Source organism: Simochromis diagramma, unplaced genomic scaffold (assembly GCF_900408965.1).
Source record: "Simochromis diagramma unplaced genomic scaffold, fSimDia1.1 OVJJ01000293.1, whole genome shotgun sequence".
NCBI classification, from domain to species: Eukaryota; Metazoa; Chordata; class Actinopteri; order Cichliformes; family Cichlidae; genus Simochromis; species Simochromis diagramma.
In genome coordinates, this window is record NW_024386801.1 from 15,502,762 (window position 1) to 15,516,585 (window position 13,824).

The 13,824-nt window shown below is 40.1% G+C and overlaps 1 protein-coding gene across 1 annotated transcript in view; it reads right to left on the reverse strand.

The window, feature by feature from the left end:
* Nucleotides 1-1,058: 1,058 nt before the first annotated feature.
* The window catches only part of LOC120730050 (A disintegrin and metalloproteinase with thrombospondin motifs 20), a 75,990-nt gene continuing 63,224 nt past the window's right edge, over nt 1,059-13,824 (reverse strand). The window contains exons 29-39 of the mRNA XM_040026144.1: nt 12,574-12,741; nt 8,639-8,812; nt 7,703-7,873; nt 6,955-7,155; nt 6,654-6,783; nt 5,927-6,021; nt 5,727-5,821; nt 5,491-5,624; nt 4,152-4,243; nt 3,929-4,033; nt 1,059-3,660 (exon numbers count right to left, since the gene is read on the reverse strand). Of these exons, the coding sequence (XP_039882078.1) occupies nt 3,571-3,660; nt 3,929-4,033; nt 4,152-4,243; nt 5,491-5,624; nt 5,727-5,821; nt 5,927-6,021; nt 6,654-6,783; nt 6,955-7,155; nt 7,703-7,873; nt 8,639-8,812; nt 12,574-12,741 (1,455 nt within the window). The 3' untranslated portion in view covers nt 1,059-3,570. The remainder of the gene's footprint in view (nt 3,661-3,928; nt 4,034-4,151; nt 4,244-5,490; nt 5,625-5,726; nt 5,822-5,926; nt 6,022-6,653; nt 6,784-6,954; nt 7,156-7,702; nt 7,874-8,638; nt 8,813-12,573; nt 12,742-13,824) is intronic.

A 13,824-nucleotide genomic window follows, 5' to 3' on the forward strand; every position in this document is an offset into this window, starting at 1 on the left:
TCCACTTTTTCCTGAAGTACCTGCACCTTTATTACCAAGGGAATTTGGTGACATAATTCCCTGAAAAGGAACTTTTCCACTTCTTTCTGGGGTTTACATGAAACTTACCTCATTCCTGGATTTTGACACAACTTTGATGATTCGCTCTGTAGTTGACAGCTTAAGGTGTTTCTAGATCTCAAGAATACATATATATTAGTGAGGACTGGTTTTAAAAGGTATTTGCTCTGTTTATATGTCTCTTAAGTGGAACTGAACTCTTGAAAGTCATGTTGTGGAAAAGCAGTCTGCATCACTAAGTGAATCCACATGAAGCCACAATGTGGTGAGCAAAGCACCCAGCCAGAGCTGACCTGCTGCCCTTCTTTAGAATCCAGCTGACTCTGTGGCAGACAGAAACTGCTGTAGTGATAAGAAGGACCCGTGCTTTAAGTGACTTCATACAGCCATGTAATATTTCATTTAATATATTTACTTTGCTGCATACAGAATGTATATGGAGTTTGACCTTAGATTTTGAGTTTAAATCTATGTGCACATGATTATATTAGAAAACAGGGCAATGACTTGATCTGTTTGAAGGATTATTTATATAAATTATGTTGCATATTGTTTTAGTTCACTAAAATAAAAAATAAAAAGTAGACTTTGCAAAAATGAAGACCAATTGAAATGATTTTGTCAACTTAGTTTGGTTAAAAATTGTTTTGCAACTTGCATGATTAGAAATTCATGAATAAAAAGTCCCAAAGAAATAGATAAACAAAACACAAAACTAGTATTTAGTATTTTAGTTTTAACTAGTAATAGTGTTACAGTATAGATATTTATAGATTGTGATTTGGGATTTTATACTTTTTAAAATCAATATTTTTAAACTGCATTGAGCCTTGATGTGAGAGACCCAGATCCGACCCTCCTAGCAGTTTAACGTCACGTGTCTTAACGTAAAGGGAGTTGGTATCCAACTTTTCTAAAAACAGCAAGAAAATAGCAAAGTATCAAAACTGAAAATTGCAAATATAAAGAACCACACCATCACTTTGTTCATCAACGAGTCTGTTGGAAAGCAAGTTTTATTCTTACTTATTCTTTAACATTAGTGTAGTAGCAAGACATACAAGTAATAGTACAATTAGTATAGCACCAAAATCATTTGTTTCTTTTATACAGGCTGCATACATACTGTAGGTACATAGGATTCTTTTAAACATCTTTGGATAAAGCATGGCAAACAAGCACACCGTTTCTCTACTCAGTACCAATGCCCATTCAATATTTTAGCACACAGTTTGCAATTCAAGTATGAATATTACAAATACACATATATCATAAGTTACAAATCTTAATGGTTATTACAAAAAAACAAAAACAGGATTACATTTCTACAAAACTGACAGCACACAGTGCATCAAGTATTCTTTAAATTTCTGATACAGACCTCATAGCACAATTGACCATCATAAAATGAATGACAGCCAAAGGTTTTCTAGCTGCTCACTGACTTTTATTATTTTCAGCCATTCTTTAAATCAAAAGAAGCGGCATTGTCTGAGAGGGGAAAAAAAAAACCCAGTCTGCATCTACTGCCTAACTTTGGTTAAAGCTTAACATTAGCGAATCCGCGTGTTCAGTTGGTTGATAGTTGTAATTGCGGTCATGGTAAAAGCCGGATATGATGCGTTACAGTAAGTATTGCTCAATGGGAGAGTCCTTCGCACAGTCGCTGGTCTGTTTTATTGGGCAATCTTGCATCTAAAACATTAGCTCTGTTCATAAAAGGACCACAACAGGCTATAAGGAGATCCTAGGGAGTCCGCTAGAAAGAGTTGAATCTCTGCCCTATCGAGTGTTATTCCCAAAGCCAGTATTTTCCTTCTCAACATTAGAGGTAATTCCAGTTCAAAAGCACCTTTTAAAAGATCCTCATTCAAGATTAGTGGTTATATGCTACAAATAGTAGGCTAATACCTATTTTAGCAGACAACGGACAAAACATATCAGACAATGGCTTCTCTGTTGGTAGTAGTCATTGTACCGTCATACAGAACATATCTACAAGTCAATGCAGAATAAATATGTTCAAACATAAATATATTACAACACATATCTCAACCGAGTATGGATGTCTATGAGAGGTAGGGTTTTGCAGGCACCTACAGTAGGCCCAACGGAGGGTGTGAGGTGAGACGTGCACGCATACACACACCTGATACTGTGTCAAGGTGTAACAGATGAGAACTCGTGTGACAAAGAGAAACACCAATAACAATCTAACTATGAAACACACATGCACGCACACGCACAAAACAGAAAAAATTGTACTTCAACACCAGGAAATATGGAAATAGTTCAGCTATTTCCTCACAGCACTAGTGTTTACTCTGACAGTCGTGCCTCAGTGTCAGTCGGTGGACTGTCTATGTGGGTTTCAGTAGTTTTGTTAAAAATACCTGACAACGGATGACAGCAGACAGACTCACAAAGTACACGACAACTAAAACAAAATGTTATCTGTAGTTATTCTAAAGGCTCCTGACGTTTGACCTCTGACATGAGACAGGTGTGGAAGGACATCAGTACTTAGTTGCATGCTGATACGTTTCAGAGTCTTGAGCCGCAAAAACAAAAAAAGCATAAGAATTTCTCATTCCACCGACCGTAAATGTTTGTACGTCTCAAACTATGTCATTACTCATGCAAGTGGCCCCTTTCACATTTTTCAGGTTAAAAAATAATGGTTATTATTCTCATTATTGTGTTGCAGGTGAAAACGCAAATGGGAAAAGGGTCACCTCCTGAGTAAATCCCAGGATGAGACATAAGTTTAAACAGGAACCTGAACTACTTTTGTTCCATTTCTTTTCCATATGGGAATCATTCCTGCTCATCTGTTGCTGAGAACACGATTTGTAATGCCCTCATATATATACACCAAAGCAGCTAGTTCCTGTAGCCATCATTTTTCTTAATCTGTCACAATGTAGAAAAATAACACAACTATCCCTTATATACTCTTCCATAGTCTGCGTATAGACCTTTTTTTTTTGAACCACAGTAGGATTGCAAGGACAGCATGTCTCCTTTTATACTATCTTGCTGACCACCATATCAGTTGGATCAGAGCCCAAGTGTTTTGTGTCTTTCTAAGTTTGGGAAAAGTTCCTTATCAGCCGGGAGGATATTTCTTTTCCTCCTGTCTTTGTATTTGTTTTCCCAGTGTTTTCAGTCCTGTATCCCGTGTTATGATACAAAAAAAAATCAATTTGCGTCATGCAAAATAATTTAGTCTCCAAAGCACATGAGTGCATGACAACGTCTGCACAACTGCTGACTCCTCTTAAGTGTTAGTAGTTTGGGTGAAGTACCTGATGGTGGCTCTGTAGCACTGCACTATATATAGCGTCCTGTCTGTTCTAGCTGCCGTTTGGGAATTGAGGATATTACTGTGGGATAATAATTGTTAAATGGTCCCCCTCTGACACTCACGGATGACTGCAGGATCAAATCTCTCTTATTGCCAGTATCTTATTCCAGACAGATTTAGGTGGTTTGGTCTCTGCACAGCTCTCAGTGGACTTGAAGAAGTAGGCCGTTGTGAGCCTGGGGAATGCACTTCCCACAGAAACCACCACAGCGGCCGTAGATTCTTGTCCCATCCTACAGACAGAGACAAATGAGAGAGGAAAAAGTGGGCAAAGGGCAGAGAATGAAATCTTCATAAATGTCATGAAGGGATTCCTGCTCAGTGAATCACATTGATGACATTTCAGCACTACAGTCTCACACCACAACTGGAGTGATCCAGCATGAGGCTCAGTCCACCCCAGCAAAATGAAAACAGCGATCCATTACTTGAAATCTGCCCAGCATGACCCACACTAAAGGCAAGCATTATAGGAGTACACTTGGAACGTTTTGTTTTTACCTCCGATCTGTGGACTTTGACTGAAACATAGTTGCCCTGAGATGTCCACTTGGTGGCCTGAGCCACTTTGAAGCCAGTGCCAATTAGATTGATGCTGAACTGGCCCTGAAAACACAAAAGAGACGGATTTATTTCATAGAAGTTCTCTAACAGGTAAGGTAAAAGAATATAAAACACACAACCAAAAAAAGCAAAACTGTCTTTCTTTTTTTTTTTCACAAACCTGTGGACATTTGGCTGCACTATAACAATCCCCCGCTGTAGCAAAGGGCACCGGCTGACCAAGAGGTGTCTGGGAAAACCGGAGGTCTGTGACTGGTAAACAGATACCAAAGACACTGATTTAAAGTCACAGTGACCACAAGCAGAAAAAATTGACTGAAACCACATGGCTGTAGAGTATCAACAACTAAGATTTTACTTTCTGGAAGAAGATATTTTTCAACATCTTTTCTCCTATAGTGAATTTGCTTAAATCTAAAGCAAAATTAGCAAAATCCTACTTTTTAAAACATATTTACCTATAAGAAATCTTTATGTTACATTTTCTAATTGTTTACTGAAATTCAAATACTGTTTGACTGCATGCAAGTAACGTTTGCAATATTGCAAAAGGCACACCACATTAGCACCTCTTCATATTCTGCCCCTCATCTTTAACTCATTATTTCTCCTCGGCTCTCTTTAAGCCACCTGAAAACTAAATGAGTGCTGCGCAGACTGGGTGTGGGAACATGTGCTGTAAGGACCCAGATGAGATGAAGGAGACGGGAGGATGATAGCGTAGGTACTAATCCAGCTTCTCAAGCATGCAAACTCATGCAGACACATCTTGTGTTTACCTATTTTTATGGCCATAACGCCTTTCCTTAGATATTCCTAAAGCTAATTAAAAGCGGAACATCTAATCCTACCCATTACCTTTATTCTCACCATAACCTAATTTTAAACTTAACCTAGTAGCTAAGGTTTAGCGATGAAAAAGCCTCTCAAACTTGCACAGTCCTGCAATTTGGTTTCAACAAATCTGCCTGAAGCCACAAGTATAATTGTGTCTCAGCTTTTGGGCCCTGAGAATATAATAAACACACACTAACACACACCCACACACATGCAAAGACAAAAGAATAACAAAAAAAAACAGCACAGTAATCTACATTGTTTTATGTAATCAAAAGCATACTTGGACAAAATAGGGCAGGTGGAGCTGAGTGGAATAATGAGCAGAGGAATATGGCCTGAAGATGTGCATGTGTGCACATTGTAATTGTATGATTGCTTGCATGCAAGCGTGAGGACATGTTTTATTTCTGATGCAAAAGGATGGATGAGTGCTGACGGGCACGGTTTCAAGTCCTCTCCAGGGACACGAACACGCAGTGCTGAAATCTCATTATTTTGATTTAGGAGGAGAGAGCGTGGGGTAAGGCTTACTTTCATTTGGACTTGGTTCTGGATGTGGCATTAGCGCTTTGGAGCGAGGTGTGTGAGGGTTAAAAAAACACCCATGTGTGGTCTCGATACAGTGCACGGCGTAAGGCAATCATGAAGTAATTACTCACTCGTTATCCTCAGGGAGTTTAGGTCCAGACGAACTTTGTGGAAGAGTGTGTATCCCGCTGCTGAGTAGTCGTTCCTACACTCACAGTCCTGTTTTCGGCTGCCGTTATACGGGCATTGAAATGGGTTCAGCAACCTGTGCGTTTAAAGAAATATGGGAACTGAGTGCAAACAGCACAATAACCATATTTCACACATTGCATAATCATACAGCGAGTCATCTCCACATCATACGCACCTGTGGCCATACACCTCGGAGTAGTTATCGGTCTGACCGCTGCGCAATGTCACATACTCCTTGGGGAAATCAGTCTGCATCTCAGCACAGTAAATCTAAGAGCAAACATGTTGAGTTAAAGGATGAGATCCCACGAGTTTGCTGCTGCTGCTGCTTGAATCATGACGTGTGCCGGAGTAATTCTGGCAGAACATACAAACCTGCAGGATCCGGGATTTGACTTTGAGATAGTATTCGCCATCTATCCTCACGCCCTGTCTCATCTGGACCTCTCGGCACGTACTGAACAACTGGCCTGGGAGAGGGAGTGAGGAAGAAGAGCTTTCAGTGCAACAGTGGGAGCTGTCGACAGCTTTTAAAAGCTGGAGTATTTAGCCATCTCATTTTAAAAGTTAGTACATAAATCTTTTGTCAGCAAATAGCATAAAAATTTTGAAAGCTAAAAAAAACTAAGCACTTCTCCCTAAAGCGGATTGTGACTTGGATCTAATCTTCCCAAGCTTGAGGTGTTGTAATTGTCTTGTTTGTGTTGCAGAGCTCATATTGAGCTGATTAGCTAGTCAAGATTAATACTTGACCAGAGAACTGACTGTCCAGTATATCCTTTCAATTTCATCAGTACCTGACTTGGCAGAATCTAAGTCAGGAATGATTAACCCTGCGAACTTTGGCTTGCTGTTTTACAGCACTTTCCAAATCCACAATAATGCCTGACTCAGCTGAAGCCCTTGAGGCATTCTGACAGACTGCACAATTTGCAGAAAACTGCTGACTGTCTGTTTATTGTTCCACTAAGTGATCACTCCAAGAGCCTTTAAGTAGTTTATTGTGTAAAAACAAAGCAAAACACGGAGTTTTTAGAATCAGAGATGGTTGTTTCCACACAAAGCACCGACAGTGACCATTACATTACATTTTACCACTCACATTCTCTTTCCTGACATGCAGCCTGAGACTCAGGTCTCTCTGACAGACGACAGAGTTTGGACGTTTGGCCTTTTGAGGTCACGCACTCCACTCTGCGCTCCATCACTCCTGCTCCACAGGTCTGTGAGCACTGGTAAAAACACGCACATACACAAACTCATTCCCTCTAAAAGTGAAAAAGGCTCCAGTCCAAATCCACAAATGAGATTTATTAAAATCCACAAGTCATCAAAATGTATTGTTAAAACTGTGATTAGCTGAGGAGGATTTCTTGCTGTCTAACAAGCCTTTTCTGACTCACCTTGCTCCACGGGCCAACTTTCCAGTAGGACATGTGAGGGCATTCCGTGAGGAGGCACGGCCGGCTGCCAGGAGGGCGAGGCTCAGGACAATTCGTGCTAGCAAAGGAGGACTGAGTGTACACACCCTGAGCGGGAGAGGTGGGCATCAGGGAGCAGGAGACAATACGCTGCTGGTAGCCAACACCGCAGCTGGCAGAGCACTAAGCCACACGAAAATACACACAGTGGGTTAAAAGCTTTGGCTTTAGAAGAAGCTTTTGTGCAGTAGAACGGGGCCTCATTGGTACTGCTGATGAGAATTGATGACCTTGCTCATTTTAAAGCCTTCTCCATTTTAATGAGCCTGATTCTACTGAAATGCAGATGTTTTGAAGCAATTAGTTGATTACGATGAAAATTAAATTAGCAGAAGATGTCAAACGTTTTCGTGTTTTATTTAATGAACAATTTGAAATAAATGCCACATTTTCATCTTGTCAGCTGTTTTAGTACATACACAGCAGATCTCCCTATGACTATTAGAATATTTGTATGTGAGAAACAAGAAGACAGCTCTAAATAGACACAGTTTCTCCTTTTTATCTCATTTTTAAGTTAACACCTTTTGGGTTCAGACAGTTGTTTGAAAAAAGAAAAAGATGAAACAAAGTTCCTTCAGTCTTAAATTATTTCTTTCCATTTTAGAGAAATTATGAATTATTTGATACCAATACTGAAACTTATTACTTATATTTCTCATGTTCTTACCATTGACCAGTCTCCTGTTATCCACATGTAGTGACAAGGAGCTTCTTTGCAGGGCTGGAGCAATGGAGGTCGGGCTAATGGATCACAGTAATCACCCTGAGCAGGTGTCATTCCTGGATCCATGCACACCACTTTCCTGCTTCTCACGCCTTCTCCGCATGTTGCATTACACTGATAAAAAAAAAAAAAAAAAAAATCACACACAGGGTTGTGAGATGGATTGTGCTTTCAGCAACTAAATCAACTTCTAAGACTCCTGGACATCCCTTTAGCACAATAAATGCACATCCCTATTAAACCTTTACACAAATGGAGGATAAAAGATAAAACAGATTTCCCTTCAGTAATGGCTTAAAAGTCATAAAATGGATCAGGATTCGAAAATTCATGTTTTTCTTTTCACTTTCTTTATATTTCATAAGAACAGAGAGGATTTCAGCGGAAAACTGTGAGAGAAAGAAGGTTCAAAGTTTTTGCGGCAGCACAGACAGAGATCTAAACACTGCAAAGATTCAAGCAGTGCTATGTCCCTACAGGATGTCCCTTTTTTTAATGCCTCGCTTTGAGGACAAAGCACATCGCATTAAAGAAAGATGAGCCAGGAAGAAAACAGTCTGCTAGCGTGACACAGAGCAGTGCCGTTCAGTAGCACAGAAGGGGCGATGGCCATCAGTACTCTCAAGTTTGCATATCATTGATTTGTATCATATTTAGTTGCGATGGTTAACACTAAAGCCCTCACGACAGATAAAGGGTGTATGCAGGACGCCCATCTAATGGTGCAGAGAGAGAGAGTTAGCGACAAAGTGGAGATTGCAGCCAATAAAAGCTTTAATAAGATGCTTAAACATCTGAACATCTGTTTCACACTTGGAGAGTGAGCAAAGGAAATACGTCGTCACAGATAGGAAGAAAGAGAATAAACAAGTTACTTACTTCTTTCCATTCATCAGCGACCCAAGTGTAGTGTGTGCACTCTGCAGTTTGGCACGGCCGCGCAGTAGGAGGATGCGCGCGAGCGTCACACAGGTCCTCGAGGACTCGTCCCGTACCTTTTAGCCTGCAGTAGACATCGCGGTTCTGAACTCCGACCCCACAGGTGACAGAACACTAGTAAAACACACACAAAACACACATCTCATTTCGAAAACATGGCAAGAAGTGGGAAATGACTCTAAAGGAAGCTTATTTTTCTCCAGCAGCAATAAGGCTATAAATACAAAGTATTCGTTTTTGTGGCTTTTTAAACTCATTTCTGTTGTAGAGCTGACCTTAAAGGGGCACTAAGCTGATGACACAGTCTTAAAAGCTTAAAAAAGAAGGCGACTGAACTTCTTTAAGTCCGTAAAGATGTTTCGCCTCTCATCCAAGAGGCTTCTTTGGTTCTTAAAACAAATGGTGGAGAGTTCCAAGCATTTAACCTCTAGTGGGAGCTGACCACTTCGGAGGTGGTGCTGAGGGTCGCTGACCCACTATTGATCCTGTGTATCATCAGATGAGCCAAAGTCTGATAAAAGGGGTCATTACCATCACAGGGGGTTACGGGTGAATCCACTGTGTGACCTTGCCCCACCCTATCACGCGATCTGTTGAGGTCATCTGAGGCAAGATGTGAGTGGAGGGTAAAGATTTCAAAGATTTCTCTGATTTGATGAAAGTCCAGTTGGGTCAACCGTATGTTCTAAGAGATTTCTTTACATGTGTGTGCTCCTTTTCTTGATTTTTCAAACTCTTAAGACTACCATGACCTGGATGAGGGCCTACACAGACACACTGATTTTACACATTAAATCCAATTTCCTTGACATGAGAAAAATGCTGTACAACACATTTTGTTATTAAACTTGACTTTGTCATTGGAGGTACGTTGCCCTGGAATTTAGACTTAAAATTGTGTATGAGCACGGTTTAGAACAAGTCACTATTTAGGAGTAGCGGGGGTCAGTAAGAACTGACAGCTGAGTTGCATTTTAGGACCATGTGCTTATGATGCTTCATAAATCTCTAAATCACGGACTCACCAATTTAAACTAAGACTATATAATGTCTGCTCAGCAGCAGCCACTACAAGGGGCAGTTACAAGATAATGGTTTATTGAATTTGCCCTTATTTTCTGAGATGCTTATGTATTGCATACTACCATTCTAACAAATATGCTAAGAAAATATGTGTTAACAGAGTAATTTAAGTGAGACAGCAAAACCATCTTATAATTCTGTTGGTTTTCCTCTCCTAAGTTTCACAGGCGATATTTTTATAACGTTTGTTTGGTCTGCCGAGTTAAGATATGCTGCTTTGATGCTCCGGTTCAATGCACTTCATGAATCCAGAAATGGGTTTGTTCCTATTCTGTGAGCTGTATATCTGGGATCACACAAAGATCTATCTCAGACATCTCTTTGATGTTCTTTGAGAAGCATGCCTGCATACTAAGGTAGCGCTCTGTAAGATTTCAGCTGACCACGCTGATTTCTCAGCTTGCCCGCCACACATTACACATTCATAAAAATCAGTGTACGATCCAGAAGTTGCTGCAACTTCTGTTATCGTTGCAGAGCCTATCCTTAGATGTGAAGGTTCAACTCTTTGAGTTTGGAGAAAGAACAAAAAGCACTGCAGGAAATCTGACCTTCAGATCAAAATATGCCTTTAAAAAGCAAAAACAACAACAAAAAAACTTGCATCAAGCATGAAAATAGAACCTGCTGTTCAAGTGATTCTAGTTGCTGTTAAGTGATACAGCATAACCCAGCTTTAAAAAGTGTGCGCTCTTTAATCACAGTAAGCAGTTTAAAGGGTCAGCTCATTTCATTTAAAAGGGCATTTTTTCCTGTACTTTCAAGCTTCGTATAGTGGAATTAAATGAAACTTGTTCTTTATCATTTTTTAAAGCAAACATAGATTTTACCATATAAACAAAATCATTCACCTTCATTTTATTAAAACAAAATAATTCAATAATTTGTGAGAAACATGCAACTAAAATCCAAACTCAAAATAAGATAACCAAATAAATAAGACACTGAATCGTCCTTTCAACTTCACTTTACAATAAACATGTGTAACATGGTATTTCGAATAGCAAGTGGAGAGAATTTTGTCCTTGAAAACCAAACCAATTCCCAATGGGAAGCACCCCCCTCCTCCCCCCAGCTCCTCTAATATATTGTCTATTACATTCGCAGTCAGAGGTGACTGAGAGTGCTGGGTAGCTTCGGAATAACTCAGGCATTGGGTGCTGAGGTTTCAAAGTTGTCACATGCACGGACATTAAGATATAAAACATGTCTTTATGCTCTAGTTGAGGATTTCATGGTTGCTGGTGGTATGTGGAGGAAGATGATTGCTTCCAGACACCAGCGAGAGAAAAAGTGAGAGGGGAGGAGGAAAGGCTCAAAGAGTGGGGAGTGGCAGGAGTCTTGTGAAGGGGGAGCAAATGTAAGCCTTGCAGGACCTTTGGGGATTTTACATTTACATTTTATACTTTCCAAGCAGGCATGAGAGGCTTTTCATGAACTGCTATGAAAGTATTCAGTGTCCAAGTCACCAATTAGTACAGAAACCTCCTGTAATTCAGATATTTATCCCCTTCCCACCCTGTTTGCATGTGCATGCACCACAAACTTGGCTGCATCAGCTGCCACGTTTATCACTTTTCATTTTGACAGATTCACATTCACATGGTCAGTGTGTGGTCTGACAAAAAGCTTTCATAGAAGAACTGTACTCTAAGATAGGATTTTAAAATATTCCCTGAATATTTGAAACCACAAACACAAATGTTACACTAAGTGTGCTATAGTAGTGCACAAAAGTCTCGTGTCACTCCTCATTTCTTTACATTTTGCTTCCAAGAAGCCAGACTTTCTTGTCATTTTTAAAGTGGTCTTGAGCAAGAGTTCTTCAGGCTCTCTGAATGTCGTTCAAAGTTTTTCTATTGACATTAACCGCTTTTTGCACTTTAGTCCAGTCCTTGTACCTGACCATTTATAGAGTATTTCTTTTTTTGTTTATTGAACCATTTAACACTGACCTATGAAAAGATCAAGAATAAAAAGGCACCTAACTCAAGGGATGAACCACTTTTGTGTCTACACATAGCAGAAACTTAAACTAAGAACCAATTTGAAATTGCATCTTTAGAGCTATTAACTCAAACTTTGACATATCTTGGTATGCTGTCCAATGTGTCTTAAAGAAAACTGAGGAAAGTTGACAAGTGGAGGGCAAAAGATGACATATCGGGCATAAATAAAAACAACACCATGTGCAAAGCATCCAGTAGTACTGCACTGGCTTCATTTCTCAGTATCACAATGATCCCAATCACATTGCCAGCGCAGTACAAGCACACTTGGAACGCTATCGGTTATAGATTGGCCTCCCCACATTCTGGACCTCAACATTATTCAAGCAGTGTGGGATAATCTTGACAGAAAATGGAACCAAATCCAGCCAACATCCAAAAAAGAGCTTTGAATGTCATTAAAGAAGCCTGAGAACTATTCCTGAAGACTTCTTAAACAAATTACAAGAAAGCTGCCTAAGAGAGTTCAGGCTGAGTTGAGGAATGAAGGTGGTCATCACACAATTATCGACTCTGAAGCTTGTTAGAATTTTGCACAGTACTGTACATAAACAGTCTTGGCCTTTAGAGTTTAGTTTACACTTTTGGGAATGACACATAAATCTTCAAAAAGAGCAAACTGAGCGGTGATTGGACAGGTGCTCTGTGTGTACATGTCCTACATCTGCAATCTCTAGAAAGAGTTTGTGTTTGTGCCTCAGCTGCAGTTACTCACAGCATGGCCTCTCTGAGACTTTTGGTTATTATCTAATCCCCAGAAGATAGCAAGAAGAACAAACATACCTCCCTCCATCTGTTAGCTTTCCAACTGGGGCATACTCGAGCCCGACAGGCCTTCTGTGTCCGAGGCCGGGGCAGATGACTGCAGTGCTTCTCTTCTATTTTGGTTTGGTTCTGATATACACAGACTACATCCCGCTGTTTGGTCCCTCTGCCACAGCTTACTGAACACTGGGGAGGAAATTGCAGGGAAGGGGGATGGGTGTTGGATAGAGAACAACACAAAGTTTAGTGAAATACAGTAAAGTCCAACTCATAGCTCGATTAGCGCTCACGCTTATGATTGTACCATGTTAACATTTCTGTACAGAAGTTCCTCGAAAAGTAAGTCAACTGAAAATAAAGTTGTTAAGCACAAGTTACCACACTGAAAACCAGAAGAGATTGATTTTTTTAAGGCAACCACATAATGTTAACCAGAAATCTCATTCATAGGCTCTCTTGTAAAGCCTCAGATCAATATGCATAAACAATCGCATTTAATGCAGAACTTAAGGCCTCAACAGAAGAACACCCCTTTGACTCAACACCTAAAGGCCGACTGAACACACACTCCAAAACAAATTTAAATAAAAAACCCAAAATATTGACGAAAAATCTTTATGTTAAACAGCCATGCTGATGGAATACAGTGAAACAACTGAACCTGTAAACACAGGGTTTGCTTTTAGAGCAGCAGAGGCACGGGAAGGAGGGACAAGGGATGCAATGCAAAGCACACCGTAGATGCACACGCAAGACATTCATCTGGCACCAATAAGGAACTTAGATACACTTCAGGAAATCTAGACAATGAGGCAAGAGGACACAAAAAAAGGCATGAAGAATAAAAACCAGACACACCAATAAAAAGATCTGAGATGGCCTTTGCCTGAGATGTTACAGACAGCAATTAGGGTGCCTATTTCTGCTTGCTGAGTGAGTGCCTGTTTACAAGGCCACTCTGAATAAATGAGATGCTAGAATCGAACACACCAGATGAGATTTTTCCTGAGCATTTTTTCCAGTCCAGATAATCAGATAATGAACATTATATTCTACTGTCCTCTAATTATGATCTCAGATTATTGCATAACTCAGAGGTGGTGACCTATGGGCTTTGCAGATGTGGAGTTTGTGTTTTTCTTCACATTCTGGGAGGTAGAGGAATGGTTTCCTGTTTAAACAATCTAATAATCATATGCTCCATTCAAAGCCTTTCAACAAAGCCACCTCATCCTGCCTTTTCTTGGTAAGTATGGTGCGGGTAGCAGT